The sequence below is a fragment of the Mesoplodon densirostris genome, chromosome 6, assembly GCF_025265405.1.
Source record: "Mesoplodon densirostris isolate mMesDen1 chromosome 6, mMesDen1 primary haplotype, whole genome shotgun sequence".
NCBI lineage: Eukaryota > Metazoa > Chordata > Mammalia > Artiodactyla > Ziphiidae > Mesoplodon > Mesoplodon densirostris.
The window spans coordinates 14,214,828-14,240,593 of record NC_082666.1 but is presented as its reverse complement, the minus strand read 5'-3'; the positions used below and the strand labels follow the sequence as shown (position 1 = coordinate 14,240,593).

Here is a 25,766-nt window from a genome sequence, read left to right as displayed (position 1 = left end):
GAGCGCTCGCCCACGAATTCCACCCCCCAGGGGTGACAACTGCACGTCACACAGCTCATGGCTTACAATGCTCACCACCCCACCCCCGACTGCAGTCCACTCAAATCACTCCTGAACGGCAATTCTCAACCACACCGTTCTGTAATACATAAACTATAACCAGTAAATAAATACAAGGAAATAGGGGCAACCTCATTACAGATTTTTTCTTTTTTTTCTTGATGTACTTTAAAATAAAAGGATGCCTGTTCTTGGCCTTTTGTTGGTTTGGCTGGTTTTTCAGTGACGTGCCCGCATGCAGGGAATAAGCGCTGTGTGCCCAGCAGGAGGGAATCCAGCCCAGGGCCACCGTTTTAAAGACACAGCTGCCAAAATGAATCAAGGGCCTCCTACTCTTTATAGCCTTTGTTGAATTAAAAGTTGCAGAGGCAGGGGGGTGTAATACGAAAATAAATCACGTGCCTATTTTATACACATATCTATCTGTGTCTGTACCTTTGACCTAATCATTACTCATCTGGGAACACGGTCTAAGGGAAAAAAAGCCTACACCCAGAAAATGATTTGTGTCCAAAGACACTCATCAGGTAATCTAAAATAGTGCATCACGGGAAATATCTACAAGTCCAACAACAGTGACGCAGCTAGCATCCCTAAGATGGCGTAAGAGGTTATAATACAGCAGCCACTGGAAAGAAACAGGAAAACAGGACTGTGTATGTACTGTGTGTGGGCACGCACATGTTCAAATACACAAATAGAGGAGGAAAGATTCCAGGATGTTAATTAACTGTGTTTTAATGTGACAGGATTAGGGGTCATTTCTTTATTTTCCACGTTTTAGGCAATGCTGTGGGTTAATTAAATATTGGAGGAAAAACTACTGAATTTTAAAAATACAGAATATATTTGCTGTCTTTTTTTTTCCCTTTTCTGATTTGTAGGCTCCCGGAGCACTGGAGCAGTGCCAGCCCCTACTCCACAAGCCCTGCTGCCCAGGAAAGGCTGTGGACCACGGAGGCATTTCCCGTTTGTCTCTGCCTCGTTGCTCATCCGAGGAGAGCCACACACACTCCCAGGGAACAGCAGCCTCTCCGTGCTGCCATCCCACCCTCACCCCTAACAACCTCTCCTCCCGCAGCTCAGGATTAGCGTGGGAGCACCATCCTGCCCGTGCGGATCTTCCCGTCGCGTGCCGGGGCAGACGGGGCCTGTGCTGCAAAGGACACGGCTATTCACAGGGAACATCAAGTTGATGTGCAACCTGACGAATGACTCCAATCTGAATCGGCTGCTATTAAGATCTCAGAGTGGCAAGAGGAAAATCCCTCGGTTCTCCAAAGGATATAATAGGACATTTAACAGATTTCTTTCAAAGGGCAAATGAACAAACACTCGCCATCTGACACTCAAATGAAGCAGGTGACGAATGGGTTGCTTATTAAAAATGCCACCGTTGGAAAAAACAAACCAAGAGACTTGTTTCTCCCTAAATGGACTGCAGATATTCTTGTTTTTCAAAATTATCTGGAGGCTAAGCTCAATAACATTCCCTCTCTCCAAGGGAGCAGATGGCCAGAGCCCAGCATGAACACCTTTGAGCGCTTCCCACCTTGAAGGTGGGAGGAGACAGCTTAAGGCTGACAAATCTTTCCCCAGAAATGGTGTGGCAATGAGACCTCCATTTACCTGGCACGATGCCAGGTTGAGTTCAAGACAACCTCAACCAGGAAGGTTCTGGGGGATCCAAGTACAAAAGGCCCTAGTGCATTTCATGATGAGAACAGTTCCAGTCTTCTGAAACTAACTAGCGTAACACAGGCATGGAGCAAGGCGCTTCCTGGGGGAGCGTCAGGCCAGGCAGGGGCCAGAGGGAGGAAATGGCCAGCTCCTCCTCGCTGTCACACATCAGGGCCCCCTACTGTGCAGTCGAGTGGAGAACAGAGAAAATCGGAGCCAACACACCACAAAGATGAGCAGAGAGCCAGAGTCACAGGGTGAAGTGGCTCCTTCCGCTTTCCCTGGAGTAGGCTCATGGAACGGGCCCACACCCTCAGTGAGTACAAAAGCCCAGGAACCACATGCTCTTTAGTGCAGACACCAGATTTCACCTTCCGTGGCCCTTCTAGACTTTCAAATGCCACCAGTGGAAAAAACTCCCATGGTCAGGAAGCTGAATTTGTGGGCTCACGGGACACCGACTCTTTACTCCCTGTCGGGTCGTCGGTACACAGCAGAGTGCAGGGGTTCCTGGGTACGCGTGGGAATAAACTGCACACGTCTGGTCAAATCCAGAAGCCAGATGCCGTGGGAGTGAGAGGATGCATTTAGAGGGTTAAAACAAAAAGTAAACGAAAAGTATGTTTTCTCGTTTGTTTTTCCATGGTAATGGGTTCATTAATGTTGCATCTACACTACCCAAGTTATGTGGGTGATGTGGCAATTCTCCAGGCCCCTGAGACCAGACCAATCATCCAGATGTGGCATCTACAGCCCAGATCCCAGGGCCGGACTTGGAGTCCAAAGCATCACAGAACATCGAGTGTGTCCACGCAGATACGACCCAAACTTGCGGAATGCTCCGACAGACCTGCTGACCTAAGAGGGCCCTCAAACCCCGTCCACGGCAAAGGGAGTTTCAACAGAGACCTCCCCAGAAGAGATGCAGACTGGAGACGTGTTGGGGGGGGGGTGTTACTCTTTGTAATTAGCACGCGAGGACGAGAATATTGTTTCTTACCTCCATCTGATCTACTGACTCAGGCCTGTCCTCTCCCGGGAAACCCATGCAGGAGAGATCAAAAATAGTTTTCTTCAGGTGCTGGTTGTCCGCGTACAGCTCCTTCACCAGCTGGATAAGGTCAGCGACCTGGGAGATAAGAGCAGGAGAGGACTGACTACCCACGGGCACGGCTACGGAGAAGACGTCCTGCATCACAGTCACGGAGAGTCAGGCGGCCTGATTCCAGGCTTCAGGCTACCCTGGGTACAGTGAGAAAAACACCAGCATTTCTGTATTCTAACCCCAGCGCCAGACTTCAAGGCAAAGAGATCCTGGGCAAGCTGCCTGGTCTAAGTCTCCGTTTCTACATCTGTGGAATGGGTTCCCGTGAGAACTAAACGTGATCACGGTCACAGCACACGCCCTCGGCACGGTCTAAGTACGCTGTCCATGACAGCAAATATGACCTCTGTCTTGTACTTGAGACCCTCTGGAGGAAAATCCCCCAAGACTGAAACTTCTGAGGCTTGTCAGAGGCTTATTTTACAGCATCCGCCTTCCTCTTTCTACACCTCTCTAGCACTGTCCATAATAACAACAGTCCTCAATTATAAAGCAATTCACGGCTGCTAAAATACTCCCACAAGCTTTAGTCAATCATTCCTTACAAAAATCCCGAGGAGGTGGACAGCGGTATGACTGTCCCTGTTTTACAACAAGAAGCCCGAGACACAAACAAGTTCACTGCCCAAGGTCCCAGAGTTGGGGTGCCTGGAGAATTAAGTGACATATAACAACAGCCAAAGCGCCCGGTCATGTGGGCAGGGGCAGCTGCCCGCACAGAGGCAGAGCCGGGCCTGGACTCCCGGTCCAGTGCTCCTCCTTAAGGCACAGGTCTTGTGAGGCCAGGTACATAAAAAGCATCTGAGCAGACACCACCTTCATTCCCTGCAAACTTCAAATCACAATGGCTAGTGATTTTCCAAACCCTTCTTAAGGGGGTCATCGTTAGCCCCTCAAAGAAAGTGGGAAATCCCACCCTGACCACACACAGCAGGTGTCCACCGCACCAAAACATGAACACAAATCGGACCCAACCTCAAGGAGGCTATATCATAGAGGGAAGAAGAAAACATTCTGATTCTACAAACATTCACTAAGTGCCGACAAAGGGAACTAGCTCCTGCCCTTAACACAACCATAGTAGGTATGAGCAGTGGCTGTTACCATCTCTGTTTTCTTCATCTTCGAAACACTAACAGATGCCTCAGTGCTTCTTGTTCCACTCCTCCCAAAACACCAACATTTTTATAGTTCTCCTTCTTGTTTCTTCTGCATCTTACACCTGCTCTTTTTCCTCTCTCTCTCTCTCTGCTGAAAAAGCCTTCCAACTAGATAAACTCCTATTCAACCTCCAAAACCACTTCAGGTCTCACTTCTATTGAGAAGTTTCCTCGGGTCCAGTGAGTGCCTCCCAACCCCCGACAGCTAACCTCTCCTCCTCGGCTATAGCCCTAAACCTCGCACCTCTGCCGATTACAGCCACCCTCGCACTCCACACTGCCACTGCTGCTTCACATGTCTGTCTACTCTACCGGCATGTGAGTTACTCCCAGACAGAAACTGAACCTGTCACACAGAGATCGTAATTTTATAATAACTCACAGTGTCCTCTGAGCTCACACTTCCTATTCTTATCAATGGCCCTTAGAACCTTGAAATACTAAGCCACTCGAACCACACCAATGATCAACAGATTGAAAAATCTTTCCAGTTTTAGAAAAGATTTACTGATCAAACCTGAACCTTTATTCTTTCAAAGAGCATCAATTACCTCCCACTATGTGTGCCAGGCACTGGGAAATCAGAAATAAATAAGATACACTCACTCGCTTTAAGATGTTCACAGCCTAGTGGGGATACAGAAGAATAACCAGATAATTATAGATCAGTATGAGAAGGACATCAATGCAGTCAGGTACAGGAAGAGAGGAAAATGACCTGAGGGAAAGGTGGCTAATTCTAGGGGGTATAGAGAGCATTTCCCAGGGGAGACGGAGCCTGGGTGGGGTCCTCAAGCCTCAGAAGGCGTGCATCAGACACGGGGTAGGGACTCCAGGGAACGTACATCAAGGGGAAAAAAGACAGGCAGGGAGAGAGGGAGGAGAGGCGGTAAGAAGGGCTTTCAGAATCTTACGCCTCTGATCAGGAACCCAAGAGACAACAAATAACCAACAAAGCACTGAAAGTTAATAGGTCAATACCTTTTCCTTAAGCTCTTCTTGAGAAAAATGTTCCACTTGAAACCGATTGTGCTCTTCAAGGCAAATACTCAGATAAGATGTTTGATCACTATAAAATGAAAATGGTTCTTCTGCACCAAAAGAAAAAAAAAATGGGGAGGAGGAGAAAAAGAACATCAGAAGTAGATCCTTCCCAGACAATTCCCCATGCAATCCATCTAAGGCACTTTGAATTGGGTAGCAGGGGAAAGGGAGATAAGCACACACAGGGAGTTTAATGCACCACCTTTGGAGCAAAAGTAATTTTCTTCTTTCTCTACAGGCTGGTATCTCAATGTATGGTTTCATCGTGGGCTGTAGGCTTTCACTGTGGCCAACTCTGAATTATAATTTGCATGTCCAGTGCTGTACCTGGAGACCATTCTGAGTGGCACAAGCAAATGGTGATTTTCAATTGAAATGGGGGAGTGATTCTGTTTAAGTGAAAATACAGGAAAATTAGATGTGAGCCTCAAGGGTAGAACTCAAAAGTGCCTGATGTGTTTTTTACTGGCCCCAGAGCCCGCCATGGGAGCGAGCACACTAAGTACAGAAACCGCCTATGAGATCTACGGTGAGAGACTCTTGGGTCACCCACGGAAGGGTCGGCCTTCTCTGCAGCAAAGGTCACACTCTCACAGGGAGCAAAGGCGCAGAGAAGGGTCACGCTATTCACTAAGTGGAGCATGATCTCACTCAACACATGTGGGTAAGAGCTGATGCGCCTCGTATAGAGGAAAGAGCTAGACTTCAAAGGAAGATGGCCTGCCTCCAATCTGGGTAGATCAACCCCCACTGCCACCTCGGTTTCTTCACCTGTAATGCGACATCAACGCCTACTCGATCCAGTGGGACAACGGTCAGGAACAGAGGTGAGAAGTTAAGTGCCTGCAGCTGTGCCTGGTACACAGCAGGCGCTCAGGAAATGTCAAACCTGCCACTGCTATTACTGATTGTAAGCAGGAATTACAATCAGTAATAAGGAAGAGAAAGGAAAGGAAGGCTAGAGATAAGGAAAGGAAGACACCAACCCAGACACCATGGGGCTCAGATTCTAGCAAAGCGGGGAGCCAAATACAGCTGTCATGAGCACAGCAGTGCACGTACCACAGGACCCTCCCTAGCTGAATCCACTTGCGGTCATGACAGTGTGAAACGCAATGCTTCAGCAGGAAACAGCGGTTTCACCTGCACGTGTCTGTGCAGTGGGGCTCTCTGCAGTGGGTGCCGCGGTAGGCAGAGCCCAGATGTTTAGGGTGACGAGGGCCATTGACCAGAGAAAGCGGATGGCAAGGCCCCAAGGTTATCTGGAGTTAGAAGAGTCAAACAATGCAGGACACAGCAGAGGCAGCGAGGAAGCAGTCCCGCAGCAGGCCCCCTGAGGAATTAACACTACCTGCTGGGCCCTTCGACTCGGCAAGCCGAAGCCAGCCAGGTACAGACTAGGAGAGCGACAGTAACACCATCACTGCAAAAAAGGCTTCCCAGATGACATCCCTGGGGTGCCTCGTCTCCTACTGCAGTCTTAGGATTCTCTTAAAGTTCAGCCAAGGCCCTCCAAGTGGGAAAACCAAAGGGAAATACATACAAGACAGCATGTACCTTCCCGCCGCCGGATTTCACTGATCTGCTCCTCCAGGGCCTTCTGCAGGTTCTGATAGGAGAGCACATCCCGCTCCAGCCGCTTCCGCAGGGCATAGATGCTGTTCAACTCAGCCTGCAGGTTGCTGACACTTGGTGAAACAAGACACCAGAATTTTAAAACAGACCTACTTGTGCCTTAAGATGCAAAGCCCAGCAAGCCTTCCTTTGATTTTTATGTCATTTGTGGGGCTTTTTCTGGTTATAAAAGTAAATACATGCTTACAGAACATTTAAAATAGAAACGTATTAAAAAAAAAAGCAAAAGTTACCATAACCCGACTACCAAAAAACACATGGCAGACTATTTCCTCCCAATCTTTTTCCCTGAGTATTTCTATAAGGTTGAAATAATTCTGGACATATAATACTAAGTTGTGCATGTCTCATTTAAATATTTCCCTACATTTTCAGAAATAATTTGCAAACATCATTTTTAATGACTATATAACATTAAATCGGGTGAATGTCCCACCATTTAACTCATCCCCTATTAGTGGACATTTGGGTCATTTCCAAGTTTTTGCTACACATGTAGCTAGGTGGAAGTAATTTAATTCCCCAGAATGTTTCTCTGGAATAACGCCTTGCATGGGCTTTGGTATGGAAGGAAGGCTCTCCACAGAAGAGAAGGCGACAAGGAGAACGTCGGCCATGCCACCCCTAAAAGAGGTGGTACTGGAGGTAAAGGTGAGGGGCAGGAGGGACAAGAAAAAAGAAAAGGAGAAGACTGAGAGTCAGTAATAGGAGGAAGAGAAGGACCAATTTAGGGGTCAGAAGAAGTCTACAGTAATGGGTTGGCCACTCACAAATGCGGAGTAGAATGGCTTTTTATTGGAGGGGTGGTGATGTCAAGTATCACGTCTGGGTCAGCGTAATATGGTACAGACCTGCACAGAGAGCCTGCACGAAACCAGCAACCCAGAACCCAGAGGAGGCCATGAAAAAGCACACCTCCCAGAACCTGCATTGACGGGGGGGAGGACTGTCCCACAGACCTTCCTCCAATGATGCAGATGTTCTGTATCGGCGCTGCTGAATACGGTACCCACTAGCCGAACGTGCCTACTGAACGTCTGAAATGCGGCTACATGCTGAGGAACTGAATGCTTAATTTTTTAATTCATATGTATGTAGTCACATGGCTAGTGCCTACTAAACTAGGCAGTGCAGTTCCTCAAGCAGGGCTCCGGACTCCTACGGATGTGCCCGTGGCAGGGGTCTGAACCGGTCCTCTCAGAGGAACAGAGGCTCCAGCAGACACCTGAGTAACGTAAGTATTGTTTCAATGAAAATCTCTGCACCTAAAGCCTTGTTTCACACTCAGGGTTAGCTTCTTAAGATGGATTCCCAGCAGTGCAATTACTGGGTCAAAGTCTGTGAGCATTTTTTGAGACTACCAAAACACCTTAACATATCAGAAAGCCTCCTTTTTTTAAATCCCAAGAAATATGTCACTCTGTCCAGCGTCTGACCTATTTTTCCCTGAAAGGGTCCATCAACACTTTGAAACTGTCAGAAAAAGTGTATGAAAATGTGGATTTGTTTTAGGGAGAGGGTCCATGAGTTTTCATCAGATTGTTCGAGAGGGGTCCACAGCCCCAAAATGGTTAGGAGCCATCGCTCTAAAATATGTGTGCCACAGACTCAAGCCCCACATATCCTCCAGCGATTTCTTCCAGCTCCATCCATCGAACTGCACACATAAATCAACATCTATTGGAAGGAAAATAAACCATTATGTCTAATCTTCTATGCTTGCTGCTTTGAAGATGGTTCACTGTGAAGCAGCCTCCTTGCAAGGGAAGCCCCCCCCCCAGCAACCTGTACCTAGTTCCATTTCAAGACAATCATAATGATCAATTTGTAAGGCTGATGGAAACCGTACAGAGGTGTCACAGCACAGCACTCGCTTGGATACGGTCATGCCACAGACACGTTTAACCAGGGGGGAGAAAAGGAGATTGTTTTAGCGAAGCTCCTGCAGTGAGGGCTGGGGAAAGCTGACTGCTTCACTCCCTCTTCCATCTTCTGACAGGGTGAAAAGTACACAGCTGCTGCTCCTGTGTCTGTCATTTCTGTTTCCCCAACTCCACGATCTCTGCAAGGTGTGAGCAGTCGGTGGAACAAAAGGAGCTTCACTCAGAAAGAAAGGACAGTCCTGAGCCTTCCTCTTTCTGGAGTGGAGTCGGGGAGGAGCCGGAGGACACACGCCCCCACAGTGCCACCACTCACGAGCTCCATGACCTTGGCGGTCAGCTAAACTGCCCGAGTCCTGCTAGCCTCATCCGTAAAGTGGGGACAGTGCCTTTCCTTCAAGAGTGTTTTGAGGATTAAATGAGATGTTATAACGGAAAAAGCTTAGCACAGTGCCTGACACACACGAGGTGCTCAACAAACATCACCTCCTTCCTTCCACGTATTCTGACTCCCATACAGCAGATATTTATATGCCAAGCTTTCTGCTACTCCTGAGTTACAGGCGTGATTTTCATCTGGAGATGATTTAAACCCCCCAGGGCACATGTGGCAATTCTGGAGACACTGTTCGTTGTCACAACTGGTGCAGGGAGGGTGCTACTGCCACGTAGTGGCAAAAGCCAGAGACGTCGCTAAACATCCTACAATGCACAAGACAGCCCCTCAAAAAAAAGGACAAAAAGTTATCTAGCCCCAAATCCCAATAGTGCTGAGGTTGAGAAAGCCTGAGTTATAGGCAAAGTATAAACTGTCCTAGTCCTCCAGATGAGAGCTGTCTCAGTAAGGGCCTGGGCTCAGGAGCCACGGAGATCTGAGCTCTGAGAATTCCTAAGTGTAGGAGCCTGGGAAATACCCTTAACATCTCCAAGAGCAGATTTCCACTTCTGTGATATGGGGTTGAAGTGTCACTGTGAGGAATAAATCGTAAAGGGAAAGGACCAGGCACACAGCTGCCCTTGGTCAGTTCCTCCCTCCCCGCTCCCCCTTTCCACCTTTAGTTACAAGTACGTCCTACGTCTCCAGAGTCATCCAGCTTTCACTGCCAGTTTCCAGAGAGTGCGCAATGCTGGAGTTACCCCAGGGGGCTCCACCGGCCTTAGCCCACAGTTCTGCCCTCTCGCTATGGCAAGGTCTGAAGACTCAAAACCCCCTGCAAGCTGAGTTTATGTACAGTGGCATACTGAGGCACATGGAGGCTTTTCACACTGCGGTTAGTCTTAATAAACGTTGCCATTTATTGAGTGCTTACTACGTGCCAGGCAGAATTAGGACTTTACACATTATCATCTCGTTCCAAACAACCCTGGAAGGTAGGTAGGGAGGTAGGTAAACAGGTAGGTCTATAGGCAGGCCAATCTCAATTGCACAAATACATATCCTGAGCCTCAGGGTGAAAAGTGACTTACCCAAGAGCTCAGAGCTGCTGAATGTATTTTGACTCTGAAGGTGAACAGGAAACCTTTTAAGCATCCTTATTAGTCACAGCCCTGACCCACCTTGGTCCCATGTACCTTGTTATTCACTAAGGAAGAGCCTATGAAACTCAGAGCCGCCATCTGTGACGCTGAGGAAGCCTGACAGCGGCCTCATCCACCCCAGGGCCTCTCAGTGCCCAGAGCAGAACTGGCTCCCATCCGAGTAGCCACACAATTACACCCGCTGTGCCCATTCCCCCTCTGAGGTTCCTGGCGCTACTCAACCCCTCCCCCAAGTGAAATGACGAGCGGCTGAGGCTTCTTGAAAAAGCTCCCTTTCAGAGACTTTCATCAGCATGTTTTCATGTTCCTTAAACTCGCTTCAGATTAAAAATCCTGAAAACTCATAACTTAGAAGAGTTGGGAGGGGGTTCATCCACTGAACATCTCCCGAGTGCCTACTCCATACCAGCCCCCGTGACAGGCACTGGGAAATGCAGACGGCAAGACAGAACCCCTGCCCTGAGGGTGCTCACCGTCCAGGCTGAGTCACAGGCCATACCAGCCAAGTAACAAAGGGAGGTGAGGGCAGCTGTGAGGGCAGCAGAACAGAGCGGGCCTCCTGACAAGGGGAACCCCTGAGGCAAATCCTCAAGGATGAGGGGGACGCAGAGCAGGGTGCAGACAGCTGCTGAAGGCAGAGGCAGGAGACACCCGGCCCCGGAACAGCGAGGACCCCGTTAGGGCTGCAGTGAAGGGGAGAAGAGAAGCCGCGGTGAGGGGTGGGTTTCCTTAACTTGTTATTATGGGAAATTTTAGACATTAGCACATGAAGACAAGTCAGTATAATGAGCCCCCCCCCGCCCCCGACACCTGCCCACACCCCTGTCCCAACAACCAGGGAGCCGTGGCCAACCTTGTTCCATCGGTGTCCCCGCCCGCTCCCTGCGCTGCTGTGCAGTGTGGAAATGAACCCCAGACATCATATCCTTCCACCTGTAACCATCCCAGTGTGCAGAGAGGTGACTCCTCCACGGGAGAAATCACTGAGGCCAACCCAGTGCTGGGCAAAGAGAGGCCCAGATGTGTCACGTGCCCATGGACACAGGCAGGGCAGTGGCAAGACCACTAGCCTATAATCAGCTCTCCTCCCCACATCTCATTGCACCAAATCACCTCGGCAATTCTGTGAAGACACAAGTCACTCCGAGTCACTTATGGAAAATAGGGATAATACTATTACTTACCTCACAGAACAGCAGTAAGGATTATAAGAGATAATACACGTGGAGGCACTTTCTAAATCTATAATAAAGTATCATAAAAACCTCGGTAATTAGTATTAATGATATTTTTATCCTACATTTGCTGCCAAAAAATCAGACAATTCCTGCTAGGAAATAGGTATATCTGATTTAAATAAGGCAATCACCATCCAAGCACTTTAAGCTTCCTAAGCAGAGTGGGAAGGCTTCACTGCCTCAGAAACTACCAGCATTTATTCAAAATATGTGTGTTACGCATGCATGCGCGTGATGTCCAAACAGAAACCCTTACCTGTCTGAGTCCTGCAGAGATTTTACCAGATGTGTATAGATGTCCTGCTCTTTCTTTAAGACCTGAATCAGCTCTTCATAGCCTAATTGTTGTTTTTCCTGAAAACGACAATGGGCATCTGACATTAAGAGAAGAATTCTGAAAGCGCACATCCTTACATTATGCAAACACATGTGGATAGTTCTGGTTTATAAATCCAGACAAAGGTGATCCCCTGCGCCAGGCTCCAGATCAGGCCGCAGTCAGAGGGCACCCCCTGCAGGGGGAGTGGGGAATGACCGCACATCACTCACGGAGGAAGAAAGCTGAGCGCTGTGCTGCCGACAATACCCAACTGCCCTTTGAGAAACTTCCTCTGCCCTCCGCCCCCCAACCCAGCTCAGAGCTGCTGGTCATTGTTTTCACAAAACTACAAAGAATGCCCTTCCACGCTTGTTCTTGCTACAAAGAAAAGAAATTCATCAACCAAAACCTGACAAGTTTTAGGGACAAGGGACTTACATTAAAATAGAAGAGGTCAGGTGAGCCACGCTTTCAAGGCACCATGAACAGACTGATGATAAAGAGATCTGAGGTGGATCTCTGCCACTTACTAGCTATGTGACCTCAGCTAACCAGCTTAACAAACCTCTATGAGGTTCAGGCTCCTCATTTATGAAGTGAGGATGTAATTTTGTGAATTTCACAAATGTGAACATTTTTTGAGAGTTCAGATTTTGGCTCTGTCGCTTACTGGTTCTGGGACCCCAGGAAGTTACTTACTAGAGCCACCTGTAAAATGCTGGACGACAGCCACCACCTTATGGAGTTACAGAGCAGATAAAAGTTCAATTGTGTGCTGCAAGGAATCAAGGATCCCAGGGGAAATGGCCAATTCCAGTACTGATGCAATGAAATTCAAAAGCAATCCATGTCTACAGCATTTTGTCACACCAGAGAATAAGGAAGTGTTTAAATAATGGCGCACCATCAAAAGGATACAGGAGCCAGTTTGAAAAGGCCAAGCCTGGGACAATTGAGCATCAAAATAATGATAGTGACAGATTATAACCCACTGAGTGAAACAGAAATTCATGTCCACACGGACATGAGTAAATGAGTACATGGGAAGACGAACGGGCTTTTCTTTACAGAACAACTAATAAGTGTAGAAGGAATCATGGAATTAGAAGAATCACCATTTGCTAACCATCATGGTAAGAAATTATTCAGCCAAGAAACACAAAAGGAGGCTAAAACTAACGGGTGAAAGTTTGAAGAAGATCAGCGTATTTACATAGACCCAAAATACCTCCCCTCAAATACTTACTAAATTACAAAGGAAAAAAGAGTAACTGCATAGTCAAGACACCATGCAGACACCACCTTCACAAAGTTACCCAAGACAGCGTGGCCGGTAACGCTTAGGTAACAAACCTAAGCCGTGTACTGTCGGGTAGGACACACTGAGGACACAGCTCTGGTCCTGTGACCCTCCTGCCAAGGATGCCTCACCTGAACCCAGGCACCGAGAAACATCAGACAGACCCAACTGAAGGACGCTCCACAACAGAACTGGCCTGGACGCTTCAAAAGTCTCAGGGCCGTGAAAGTCAAGGGAAGACTGAAGACTCAAGTCTATTAAATGCAACACAAGATCCTGAATTGGCTCCTTCTACTACAAAGGGCTTTACGGGGCGGCTGGTGAGACACGAATGAGCCTGAGGGTTCGATGGCAGTCTGAGGGTCTCTGCTCAGTCCCTGGCTGTGATGGCTGTGCTGTGTCACACAGCAAAAGGCCCCTGCTGACACGAAGTACACACTCAAGGATTCAGAACTGACAGGGCTCCACACAGGCAACTTACTCTCAGAGGGCTCAGGCCAAGTAAAGCCCTTTACTCTTGTAACTTGCCTATACATCTGATATTATTTCAAAATAAGAAGAAAATGTTAAAATAAAGAAGTAAAGTGTGCAGGACACCTGGCACAGCGCCTGGCACAGACCAGAAGCTCCTTAATGCTAGGGAGACACGGGGTCAGTGGAGAGAGAGGGGCTGCAAGCAGCCCTTGTGCCTCATGTGGACTCAGCCTGTCGCTTAAAGTTCAGATAACGACCTAGGACAGGGCTTCTGACCCTAATGAAAACTCAAACATGAACGAGGGGAAAAAGGTACATCTTTATTTCCGCTAACCTCTAACTGAAATTTAGCATTTCCTTCATTTAGGGGTTGAAGGAACACTGTTACTGCTGCAAACCATAGTAGTACTCGTGTTTTCCTGAGATGCTGTCATCAGAAGAAATCGTTACTTTGTATATGTTGCAAGTATCTCAAATTATTTATTCTCATCACTATCTCAAAACTACAGCAGTCACTCTGTTCACCACTAGATCTTGTTATTTAACACATTAATAAAGAAGCACCATTTCTACAGCTGATTTTTTTTATACTGTGATAACCAAATCTCAAAATAATTGGTTTCCTTTGTAATCCTGTGCACGTATTTTGTGCACTTAAATACTTTTCCAGGGAAGAGGTCCTTGGCTCCAGCACACTACCAAAGGGATGCAGATGGCAAAAAGGTTAGCAGCCCCTGACCCAGGAGAACGCTGCTGTGCTTCTAGCCCTGAACGAAACAAGGCCAAGGCACTACCACCCGCCAATTGAGGGTTTTAAATGCTAACCCACCAGTTTGGTCATGAGAAGCTGGCCACCCACACTGCTAGACACGTCAGGCCCTTTTATAAGTCGTGTCACGTGACACCGGCACAAGGAGCTCCCACCGGCCTTCTGTGCACAGTCACCCGTGTCAGCTCCCACCCATACACACCACACGTGGACAGAGGGCCCCAGGGGAGCGCCTGGGAGGAACTCACCCGGGGATCAAGACGAAGAGGCTACCACGTCCTCAGGATGTCAGCCGTGGTACAAAGTGCTCTCCAGCATTTTCTCGTTTAATCCTCACAAGCCAGTGAGCTCAAGCATTACCACTCTCCCCATTCTGGTGATGAGGGAACTGAGGCACGGAGTCAGGGTAGTGAAGCAGGGCGTGGACCCAGGCAGCCAGGCTCCAGGGCCTGTGCTCTTTGGTCCACCCGTGAATGACCCATGGTGGATGCAAAGCACTGGGAGTTTGACAAAGGTGACACAGTCACTGTCAGCCACAGAAAGGGCAGCCAACGAAAATAAGAAAACCTACTGCTTCTTGAGCATCTACCACCAAGGGCAGGGACTGTTAAGAGCGTGTGACCTCATTAGCTGTGTGACCTTGAACAAGTTACTCAGTGTCTCTGTGCTTCAGTATCCTCACCTGTAAGTAGAGGTAATAATTCTACATATCTCATAGGGCTGTGAAACAGAGTAACTGAGCTAATCTATACAAAATTCTCACACGGATGCCTGGCACAGAGTAAACACTTAAGGAGTGTCAACCGTAACTACCATTCCCACACTCCAATGCTAGGCCAGGTCCTTCACATAGGTCACCTCTAATCACGATAACAACCAAGGAGGTATATTAATCTTCCCACTTTTCAGATGAATAAACTGATTCTCTGAGAGGACAGGTCATGTATTTAAGTCCATTCAGCTAATAAGTGGCAGTCAGAATTTGTGCTTAGATACGTAACCAACCAAGAAGGACTAGGAAAAAAGATGAATAAATGTGGACCTCAGGTGGATGTGGGAGACTCAGCTGTGGGATGTACATATCCAGTGAAAGAATCCCGACCCTGTATCTTAACTGGATCACCGTGGGCCTGGCTGGAAGCCCTAGAGGACTGCCCACTACGGTGCAGGGCCTGGGTGCCCGGCTTGGTTCTCCTCCCCTCCTTTCAGGCAGCCATTCCAAACCTTCACCAGGTTCTCCAGGTCACTGCTCACCTCAGCCCCCACCCTCCACCTGCCAGCCAGCCACACCTGTGCTTGCTTTCCTGCCCTTCCATCTCCGTGGAACCAGGAAACTCCCTCCTCCTCCTCAGAGACCACGCTCCATCAGTCGAGCCCTCTCCACTGACACCCTCCACGGTCCCTTACAGAGACCCTCCTCCAGCCCCACGGCACCCTGGTTCACCTTCACCTTCACCCAGAGCTCGTGTACTAACCACGTGTTCACAGGCCTGGGGACCCCTTGCGGGCAGCAGCATCCCAAGCCAGGCACAGTGCTTGCCACAGATGCTCGCTGAAATGATGATTAAAAAGGTAAGAGGGGAACACAGGGACCAACATGACTCTTCAGAGCAGAGATTCCTGTGGATATTTTGCATAATGGAAGTCAGAGAGAGTCAACGTCTTCCTAGAAGCAAACTGCTCACCCATGTTAACTAAATGAACTCTTCAGAGCCATTTGGGTCCCATTTCATCAATCACCTGTTCCCCTGCGCTGAATCATGCCCCATTAGAATGAAGTCATTTGGCTCCCTCGGCAGAGCTGGCAAACCAGTGGATCTCCTCGGCACAGAGGCAGAGGGCCAAGCGGCCCGGGGTGGGGGTGGGGGGCCTGCTCAGCAGGAGCAACCAATCCCCCTGTCCCCTACCCTCTGCCCTCCATCCCCACTCTCCACCCCCGCCCTCCACCTTGCCTCTCCAAACAAGACAGAGCCCAAGAGTCTACGACCCTTGGCATCTGTGAGACTCTCCAGTATGTTCCCAGTAAACACTCCCTTTCATTGTTGTCTTGCTCAAACGCTTCAGCGTTGGATCCTACAGCTTGCAATCAAAAGAACCTTAACAAATACACTCGCATTATTTTTAATCCTCTCAGGATGCAGGCATGTAACTCCCCATTTACAGACTAGGAAGGTGAGTTTCGGCCAGAGGAGGTGACTTGCCCAAGGTCACAGAGCTAATAAGCGGCAGAACGGACATTCTGACACCAAAGCCGAGGCATTTTTCTACTCCACCATAGTTTCCTCAATGACTTGAAGGAAACGCATGTAACGGGCAGACCACAATCTGAAGAAGCAGCAGATATGTGTAAAGAGAAACCTTAATGGCTCACTTCTTGGTAATCAGGGCAATTTAGTGGCCTGGTAGACAGATGGTGTCTATTTCAGTAGCTATATCACAGCTCTGCAACAAAGACATTTATTTTAATACTCAGGAAATTCAGCTGCAGTGTCCCAACCATGTCAATAGCCAAACTATAAATCACTGGCTGCAGCAAGTTAAATATGGTCAGTGTGTTTTACTCTCTGTTCTTCAATTCCCTGGTCATCCAGCATTAATTCTCAGGATCACACATGATTAGAAGGAAAACAGACTGCCCAGAGCCAACGGAGACATCATCACAGCCTCAAGTTCTTCGTAGAAATGGGCAGAGGATAAACCCTAAATCAACACAAAATGGCCAAGGGCAGAGCAGAAGAAATCTGTGTTTTCTACAAAGAAAGAACTACAACCTGAAAAGTATACCTTTCTCGGGGGCAAAATACCGTAGGCTGCAACAGCTGGGATTTCTTAAACTGACACCTAGACATGTTCAATTGCTAAATGATCATTTATAATCTTTTATCCTCGGTTTGCAACTACTCTTACAGAACAGAATTAAAACCTTTGCTAAACTATGTAGGTATTTTGCACAGTCATTTAAGCATCACCAGGATCTAAAATATGACTGAAATGCCCATGGGATGACTTTATACTTGTGTTTCTAAGAAGTACAGACAGCGGCCAGCACAAAAAACTAAAAACAATGTAGTACAGATGATCAAACTAGTGACATGAAATATTAAAATACTCTGTTCAGTAAAATTAGAAACATTTTGTTCAACATTTAGACACTTTTTACATATCTAAAACATGATTCAAAATAGTAAAGTTTAACTAAATGTATTCAAATTAGTGATTATTTGTCCATCTAAAAAACCTGATGGGCTGCTAGCTTGTTTCAAAACAGACTGTGCCTCGTGAAAAGATGCTCAACATCGCTAATCATTAGAGAAAATGCAAATCCAAACCACAATGAGGTACCACCTCACAGCAGGCAGAATGGCCACCATCAGAAAGTCTACACATAATAAACGCTGGAGGGGGTGTGGAGAAAAGGAACCCTCCTGCACTGTTGGTAGGAATGTAAATGGGTGCAGCCACTATGGAGAACAGGATGGAGGTTCCTTAAAAAACTAAACGGAGGGCTACCATATGATCCTGCAATCCCACTCCTGGGCATATATCTGGAGAAAACTCTAATTCAAAAAGGCACATGCACCCCAATGTTCACAGCAGCAGTATTCACGATAGCCAAGACATGGAAGCAACCTAAATGTCCATCGACAGCTCAATGGATAAAGAAGATGTAATGGAATATTACTCAGCCATAAAAAAAGAATGAAATAATGCCATTTGCAGCAACATGGATGGACCTAGAGCTGATCATACTAAGTGAAGCAAGTCAGAAAGAGAAAGACAAATACATGATACCACTTATATGTGGACTCTAAAACAATATGATACAAATGAACTTATTTACAAAACATAAAGAGACTCACAGACATAGAAAACAAACTTATGGTTACCAAAGGGGAAAGGGGGAGGGGATAAATTGAGAATTTGGGACGAACAGATATGCCCTACTATATATAAAATAAACAACAAGGACCTACAATATAGCACAGGGAACTATATTCAGTATCTTGTAATAACCTATAATGGAAAAGAATCTGAAAAAGAATATATGTACACACACACACACACACACACACACACGTGTATAACTGAATCACTTCGCTGTATACCTAAAACTAACACAACATTGTAAATTAACTATACTTCAACTTTTAAAAACCAGTTAAAAAAAACAAGACTGTGTCTGATTATGGGTTAACGTGCATCTTAATATCCAACTAAATTTGGTCAAAATAAAGCAACCATTCACAAAATAAAGCAACTAAATCACAAAACATTAGCCCTCTGAGATTTAGTTAGTGGACTTGCCCAAGGTCACTCCAGTGACGTGACAGAGCCAAGAGAGGACTCCAGGCCTCCAGACTCCTGGCCCAGCCCAACGGCCAAGTCCTCGCTGACATTCTTACTCAAGAGGGGTGGCAAAACACAAATCCACAAATGGTCAGAGTTAAGAAGGAGCTCCCACCGCTCAGGCAGCGGTGCCCTCCAGGACCAGAGCTGATACGGAGAGGATACACAGTGCAACGGCCGGTACTGGTGCTAAAATACCGAAACACGTCTACACCAGTTGTAAACTACCCCCTGATCCATACACCCCAACCACCCCAGCCCCTCTCCAAGACCCAGGAACTACAGGCACAAGAGCAGGCCTCCGGGACTCCACTCCAGCCCTAGCGCCTGAGTCTGTTCTGATGGCTGTGCCCGTGCTGCACTGGTTGTTAATTATTTTGAGAATCATCCTTCACAAAAACCACAAGGCGTGCGTTGGTGGTATAGTGGTGAGCATAGCTGCCTTCCACAAAAACCACAAGGCATGATCAGAGTCATTCATCAGAGAACTAATCTGCATAATAATTCCCTATTTTCTGAACGTATGTACTTAATTAAAGCCAGGCTTAAAAAAAAACAACAAACCTTGGCCGACAGTGAACGCCTTTCTTTCCCATCTCTGGCTGCCTAGCCGTATTACAGGCAAGCTGCACGTCAGAACAATCTGGACGCATCTCCGCAAACCAATATCATCAGTCATTCAATCAACAAACGTCCACTGAGCCAGGCACTGGGATTCAGACACGAACGCCAGTTCCCTTCCCCTGAGGTGCCTCCCGGGGTGCGCAGGGCTCGAAGGAGGGGAAGCAGCAAGGCGGCTCCGTAACGTCAACCCAAGGGCTAAGCGCTACGGTGGATGGATGTGCAAAGTGCCGCACAAGGTGGGGGACAAGGAGACGTAGCGTTCAGCAGGCCAGGCAAGGAGCCCAGAGAAGGTGACAGCAGAGCAGCAGCCCTAGGGGTGTGCAGGAGCCACCAGGTCAACAAGGAAGAAGAAGGCATTCCAGGCAGACGGAACAGCATGTGCAAAGGCACAGGGAGGCACAAACACAGAGTTCTCGGGAATCTGCAGGAAGTGAGGTTTTGCTAGAGATGATGGGGGATGAAAGAAAAGGAGAATGGCAAGCTAGCTTGGGGCCAGATCACGAAGGGCCCGCTGTGCCATTGTAGGTGTGCATGGAAATGTTCAACTGGAAAATGTTCTTACCTCGAGATTACATAGTTCTTGAGAGAGTTGCCCCCAGGAGGGCAAACATGAGGCTCATCTTTGAACAAGCTCTAGTTTCTCGGTTTCCTGAGCAGTGCAAATACGAACACTCAGCTGAAGGATACTAAACTGTAAGGAGGAAAGACTGAGAACCCCTCCTCCTACCCGCTGTTAGCTCATTTACCAGCACAAGAGCCTTGGAGGATCCTTAGGTCAGAGGAGTCATCAAATATGTGTCAGGAAAGGATATGAATTTGCATGTGAATGTCCAATTTCAGTCGAGCTTACCTCGGAGAAGATGCTTTTGCCGCCTGGTGACTGAGAAGAGCACTTTTCTGTTATTAAGTCTTCACTCCTGAACTCGAGATCCCCCGCAGTCATTAAATAACGGTTCTGCTGTATTGCTTCCAAGTCTTTTTCATTGAATTTCTAAGGAAGAAAACAAATCATAAGGAAGTTGTCATCAAGAAAAAAATACTAAGAGATGGTCCCAAACTCTTTAAGGGAAGATTTACTGTTTTTCCCAATTTAAACAATTTCCACCATCCCAAAATATTAGGCAATTACAAATGGTAATGCAATCCCTTTGTGCATTATTACAACCAGGAGAGCAGCACGCCAGCAAGGCATGGGCAAAGACAGTGGCAGTCATTACAAACCTCCCCGCTTGCCACCACCGGGACACCTCCCAGCGGGTACAAGAAGACAAAGCCCAGGCTCTGGCCCCACGACCCAGGCTCCAATCCTGGGTCCTCCTTGGCCAGGGTGTGATTTCTGAGTCTGTTTCCCATGCTACAGGGTTAGTGCAGTGATTAGAGGGACTGTGTATCAAAACCCAACAAAGTCGGGCTTCCCTGGTGGTGCAGTGTTTGAGAGTCCGCCTGCCAATGCAGGGGACACGGGTTTGTGCCCGGGTCCAGGAAGATCCCACATGCCGCGGAGCAGCTGGGCCCGTGAGCCATGGCCGCTGAGCCTGCACGTCCAGAGCCTGTGCTCCGCAACGGGAGAGGCCACAACAGTGAGAGGCCCAAGTACCGCAACAAAACAAAAGAAAACAAAAAAAACCAAAACCCAACAAAGTCTAGGCACTCCTGAAACATTACAAATTTGACAAAACTTGAACCGTCCATATCTACGAGGAGATTTGACTTCCAGGAAGAAAAAGGCAAGACTGCAACTACTTTGGGGGTCTGGTCCCAGGTGAAAGCTCCTCCTTCACGACGAGACACAATACAGCCCGCTTCACCAACCCCTTCAGAAGAGGTGACATCCAACGATACTACAGGCCTGGAAACCACTTCTCTGGTCTTTTGGCCAACTTCAAGCACAGAATCCATTCCTAACGATTTAAAGCCTGGTAACTCCTGAAATAGGTGTCCGTCCACTCTCTGTGGGAAATTAAGGGTGAGAACCTCATCTCATTCCTAGCCACCCATCAGAATTAATTCATCATGTCAAACATTTCTAAAATAGTTGAACACAAACAAGAAAGTAGAAGCAATTTTTTGTAAAAACCTATTGAAGCACTGGGAATTAAATAACCAAAACAGAAATTCTAGAATTACCATCATACAGTTGTGCTTGAGTTACAATTTTCATTTTTATTTCTTAAAAGTCCAACTATACATACACATTAACAAACGGGGCCACAAGGGTTAGAAGGGAACAGCCACCCTTAACTCGCCACTTCTCACCTCTGAGTCCCACTCGCAGAAAAAAACAGCTTTTGACTCTACTGATTTCTGTTATTTACTTCCATGTTTCTACATGTGTTCCTACGCTCACATTGCTTGATTTCCTAAGGTTAGATTTTATTAACTGGCTCCTGTCACAGAAGTTTAAGGATGTAGCTCTCACATCATCTACCCCCCAACGCTTTTCCTAATAGTTACATCACGATTTTGGTTAAATCAACATTCTGCATTTACGTGATTATGGCCACGCACATACTGTCCACAGCCCAGCCAAATGGTGTTCCATGGTGACATTTCCGTTCATGTTTAATTCCTTGCTTTTCTTGGAATTAGCAACAACTGCTTTGTTGTGTTTACTTAGTTCATAAAACTAAATTATGTACTTAGTGTTAATTTATCTCCAAACTTATAAATTCTTCTACATGGAGTCAAGACACATCAGGTAAATGATGGGCTCTGTTTCAGTTTCTTGAAAAAATCCCAACTAAGTCCTCCCTCAATGGCTCAAATCTGGGCTTCTATGTAGGTGGCTGGGATCTTCCTTCCCCACATCCCAGGTAAATTCCTTACTTTCTGGATCCCATTCTGTGTTACTTCCTCATTTGTACGGACTCGTCCTACAGCAGCTTCCTGCATGGAGCACATGGAGGCAGGTGATTTTAGGCATCAAATATCTGAAATTGCCTTCATTGGGCCCTCATTCTTGCTGTCAGCTTGGCTGGCTACAGAACGCTGGATTGGAAACCACTTTTCCTCAAAACTGAAAGCACTGTCCTGTCTCCTGGCTTCCAGTGTTGCTGCTGAGAATTCTGATGTCGTTTCGGGTCTGGGTCCTTTGTATGGGACCTATTATTTTCCTCTCTCTGGAAGCCCTTCAGATCCTCCCTTTGCCCCTGTGTTCTGAAATTTCACAATGACACAGGATTGTGAAATTGCGACAGAGGTCTTTCTTCATTCACCGTGCCAGAAACAGAGCAGGCCCTTTCAAGGTAGAGATATCTGCCCTTGCATTCTGAAAAGTTTTCTCCTGTTACTTTGAACTTTTCCTTCCCTCTGCTTTGCCTCTTCTTTCTGGAACTTCTGTTCGTCATATATTGGAGCCCTTGACTCGAGCCTCTGATTTTCTTATCTTTCTTCTCTCATTTGCTCACCTTTTTGTTTGTTTCTGTGTTTAACTATATTTTCTGGAAGATGTACTTGACTCTCGTGCAACTTTTCTAACTCTTTTATTAGGCTCTTTATATCTGTAATATACTTCCAATTTCCAATAAGGTCATTCCTTTTTCCCAAATATCTTTTTTATCAGATGCCGAACTCATTTCTTATCTGAAGATGTTACAATACTGAGTTTTTTGAAAAGCTGCCTAGTTTTCTTCTCTGCCTCCACTGTTTCTGTTTCCTCTACGTAGCTTTGTTCTGTCTTTGTCTTTCCTCTTAGACGCTTTTCTCCTGTTTGAGGAACTCGGGCCACCCACGTATCTTTAAGGGTAGAAGTGTCCAGAAGCTCTGTGAGTGTGGAAAAGGTACATCAACGGCAGCCTCACTGTGAGGTGATCAGGCAGGGACTCGGCTGTTTTGCTGAAGGACCCCCTACTGTCAGTCAGCATCTTTCAGTCTTCTCGGTCCACAGAGGACTCTCCGCGCTGGTACACACACTTCCACTCCTTCTCATTGAGGGATACACTACTGTTTTCAGCTGCACCTGGTGAGCCCCAGGCCAGAGCTTCTCTGGTTTAAGGTCCCCACAGAGTAAACCTCTCATATACTGCTGGTGACAATAAGGCCACCTAACTGCCCAGCATTCCAGCAACCTCTGTTGCTGACAAAGGTACCAGGTACCCCCACTGCCTGCTGAGCCTTTCTGGGTTCTGTAGGATTAATCAGCTTCTTCTTGTTGGCTTTTCATCCCCAAGGCATGAGGCAGAGGGGAGAAAGCTGAATCCTATGTAGTTATTCGAATAGCAACCTGACCTTCCACCATTCCCATTCTCCTGGTCCTGTGCGTTTATACCTTTTCACCCCTTCACCGTCACGTTAATGAGGCTTCAGGAGGAAGCAGTGTTAAACACGCATGTTCACTCCACCATGGTTACCTGTAATTCTGAGCTGAATCAAAAATCCAATATACCATCAAATGATAAGGGTAGTCCAAGACAAAAAAGGAACAGATAGAAGTAAAGTACAGAGGAGTGAGAGAGCATGGCACAAAGGAAAGCCAGTACTGCAGCAGAAGGCTGGCGCTAGAGCAAAGCAGGCTGGGGCCTGAATCAGGCCCTGCCATTTACTAGTCACGTGACCCAGGACAACTCCCTTCTCTTCTCGAAGCTTTCATTTCTCCAAACTTACCTCCCTGGTGGCTGAGGTCCAAATGACATAAAGAAAGCTCTACAGTGCTCCGATTAATAATAGTGAAGACCACACTCTTTTTTTTTGCCCAGCCTTACCTTTTTATAAGCATTCCTGTAAAAAAGTTTAAAAAACAAAGCAAAACAAAAAAACCTATGCCGAAGTCAAAAGATTTAAACACAAAAGAAAAAATGTTGTGGTACCTGAAGCAACAAGTCCTTCTGACTGGCATTTTCTGTTAGACTTCTGATCACTTGCTCTGGACTGTGCAATTTTTTATTACTTTCATCCAAAAGACTCTTGTAACGATTCTCCACTGCTTTCTCTCTTTCATTCACTTCATTGCGTAATTTCTCAACTTCATTTCTAAGGTCCTACCAGAAGAAAAAAGAAAAAATGGAATTCACTTGACAAAAATTTCAAGGTAATCTTTCACCTGTTTACCTTACTGCTGTAAGAGAGCAAGGTACATAGATATATTTTACAAACGTGATCTTCCTTCTCATTTAAAGTCTTATAAAACCAACTTTTAAGAATAATAAATTTGGGGAAAGCTTCATGCACAGACATTTATCACAAAATTATTAACAATACTGAAAAGCCAGAAAGAAACTAAATGTCTAAATCTAGCAACAGAGAATTAATTATAAAAAGCATATGGGGGGCCTCCCTGGTGGCGCAGGTGGTTGACAGTCCGCCTGCCGATGCAGGGGATGCGGGTTCGTGCCCCGGTCTGGGAGGATCCCATGTGCCGCGGAGCGGCTGGGCCCGTGAGCCATGGCCGCTGAGCCTGCGCGTCCGGAGCTTGCGCGTCCGGAGCCTGTGCTCCGCAACGGGGGAGGCCACAACAGTGAGAGGCCCGCATACCGCAAAAAAAAAAAAAAAAAAAAAAAAAAGCATATGGGGGCTTCCCTGGTGGCGCAGTGGTTGAGAGTCAGCCTGCCGATGCAGGAGACATGGGTTCGTGCCCCGGTCTGGGAAGATCCCACGTGCCGTGGAGCGGCTAGGCCAGTGAGCCATGGCCGCTGAGCCTGTGCATCCGGAGCCTGTGCTCCGCAACGGGAGAGGCCACAACAGTGAGAGGCCCGCGTAGCACACACACACACACACACACACACACACACACACACACAAAAAGCATATGGTATAAAAATATCACAATTATGAGTAAAAACAAAGCAGGATACTATGTAATATGATGCTGATTGTTTTCTAAGCGTTTACACAAAATATTGTCAAGGCTATGGGGAAACACACCAAAATAATGACAGTATCCCCAAGCAGAGGGATTATGGGTGACTTTGCATTGATTTTCATTTTTCTGAGTTTCTAAAATCTCTAAATAAGTCTGTATGACTTTCATAATCAGAAAAAAAAAACTGTCTTAAAAAATGACATTTATAATAACATGGAAAATGCTTATGTTAGAATGTTAGGGAAAAAAACAGAAAACAAACAGTATACAGTGTGATTTTTAACTACCTCAAAATCTATACTATTTATAATATTGAAGCACTATTCATAACAGCAAAAGGCTGGAAACAACCCAGATGTCCACCCACGGAGGAACAAACTCTGTTGCATTCTCACAGTGGAGCACTCTTAAGCTATAAAGGAAAAGGAATGAGGACTCTACAAATATCCCGCCCTCAAGTAATCTTCTAAACATATTGCTCGGGTGGGCATGTGGGGTGGAGGGTGGTGTGGACCCCAAGAGAAAAAAAAAGTATGTCTAGCATACTGCCATTTAGTTAACCATAAATAATGGCTGCCTATATGGAAAAGGAGAGAACAAGGTGCAGGAGAGAGTAGACTCATTTTACAGATGTGTCAGTGAAGCTGTTTAAATGTTTAGATAGTTATTTTAAAAATAAAATAATAATCTCCTAAAACTAAAAGCAAAAGAAACAGAAAAAGAATTTAACTGTGTATCAAGCTGACTGGTTAACCAACCAGAGAGGAATGATTTCAGTAACGTAAAAGCAGATTA

General features: G+C 46.7%; 1 protein-coding gene across 4 annotated transcripts in view; it reads right to left on the bottom strand.

The window, feature by feature from the left end:
- Positions 1–25,766, bottom strand: part of CDK5RAP2 (CDK5 regulatory subunit associated protein 2) — a 185,412-nt gene that overhangs the window by 78,565 nt on the left and 81,081 nt on the right. For all 4 annotated transcript variants that reach the window (XM_060100621.1, XM_060100623.1, XM_060100622.1 and 1 more), the window contains exons 13-18: positions 23,980–24,150; positions 20,025–20,165; positions 11,598–11,695; positions 6,607–6,737; positions 4,987–5,096; positions 2,741–2,869 (exon numbers count right to left, since the gene is read on the bottom strand). In XM_060100621.1, the coding sequence (XP_059956604.1) occupies positions 2,741–2,869; positions 4,987–5,096; positions 6,607–6,737; positions 11,598–11,695; positions 20,025–20,165; positions 23,980–24,150 (780 nt within the window). The remainder of the gene's footprint in view (positions 1–2,740; positions 2,870–4,986; positions 5,097–6,606; positions 6,738–11,597; positions 11,696–20,024; positions 20,166–23,979; positions 24,151–25,766) is intronic.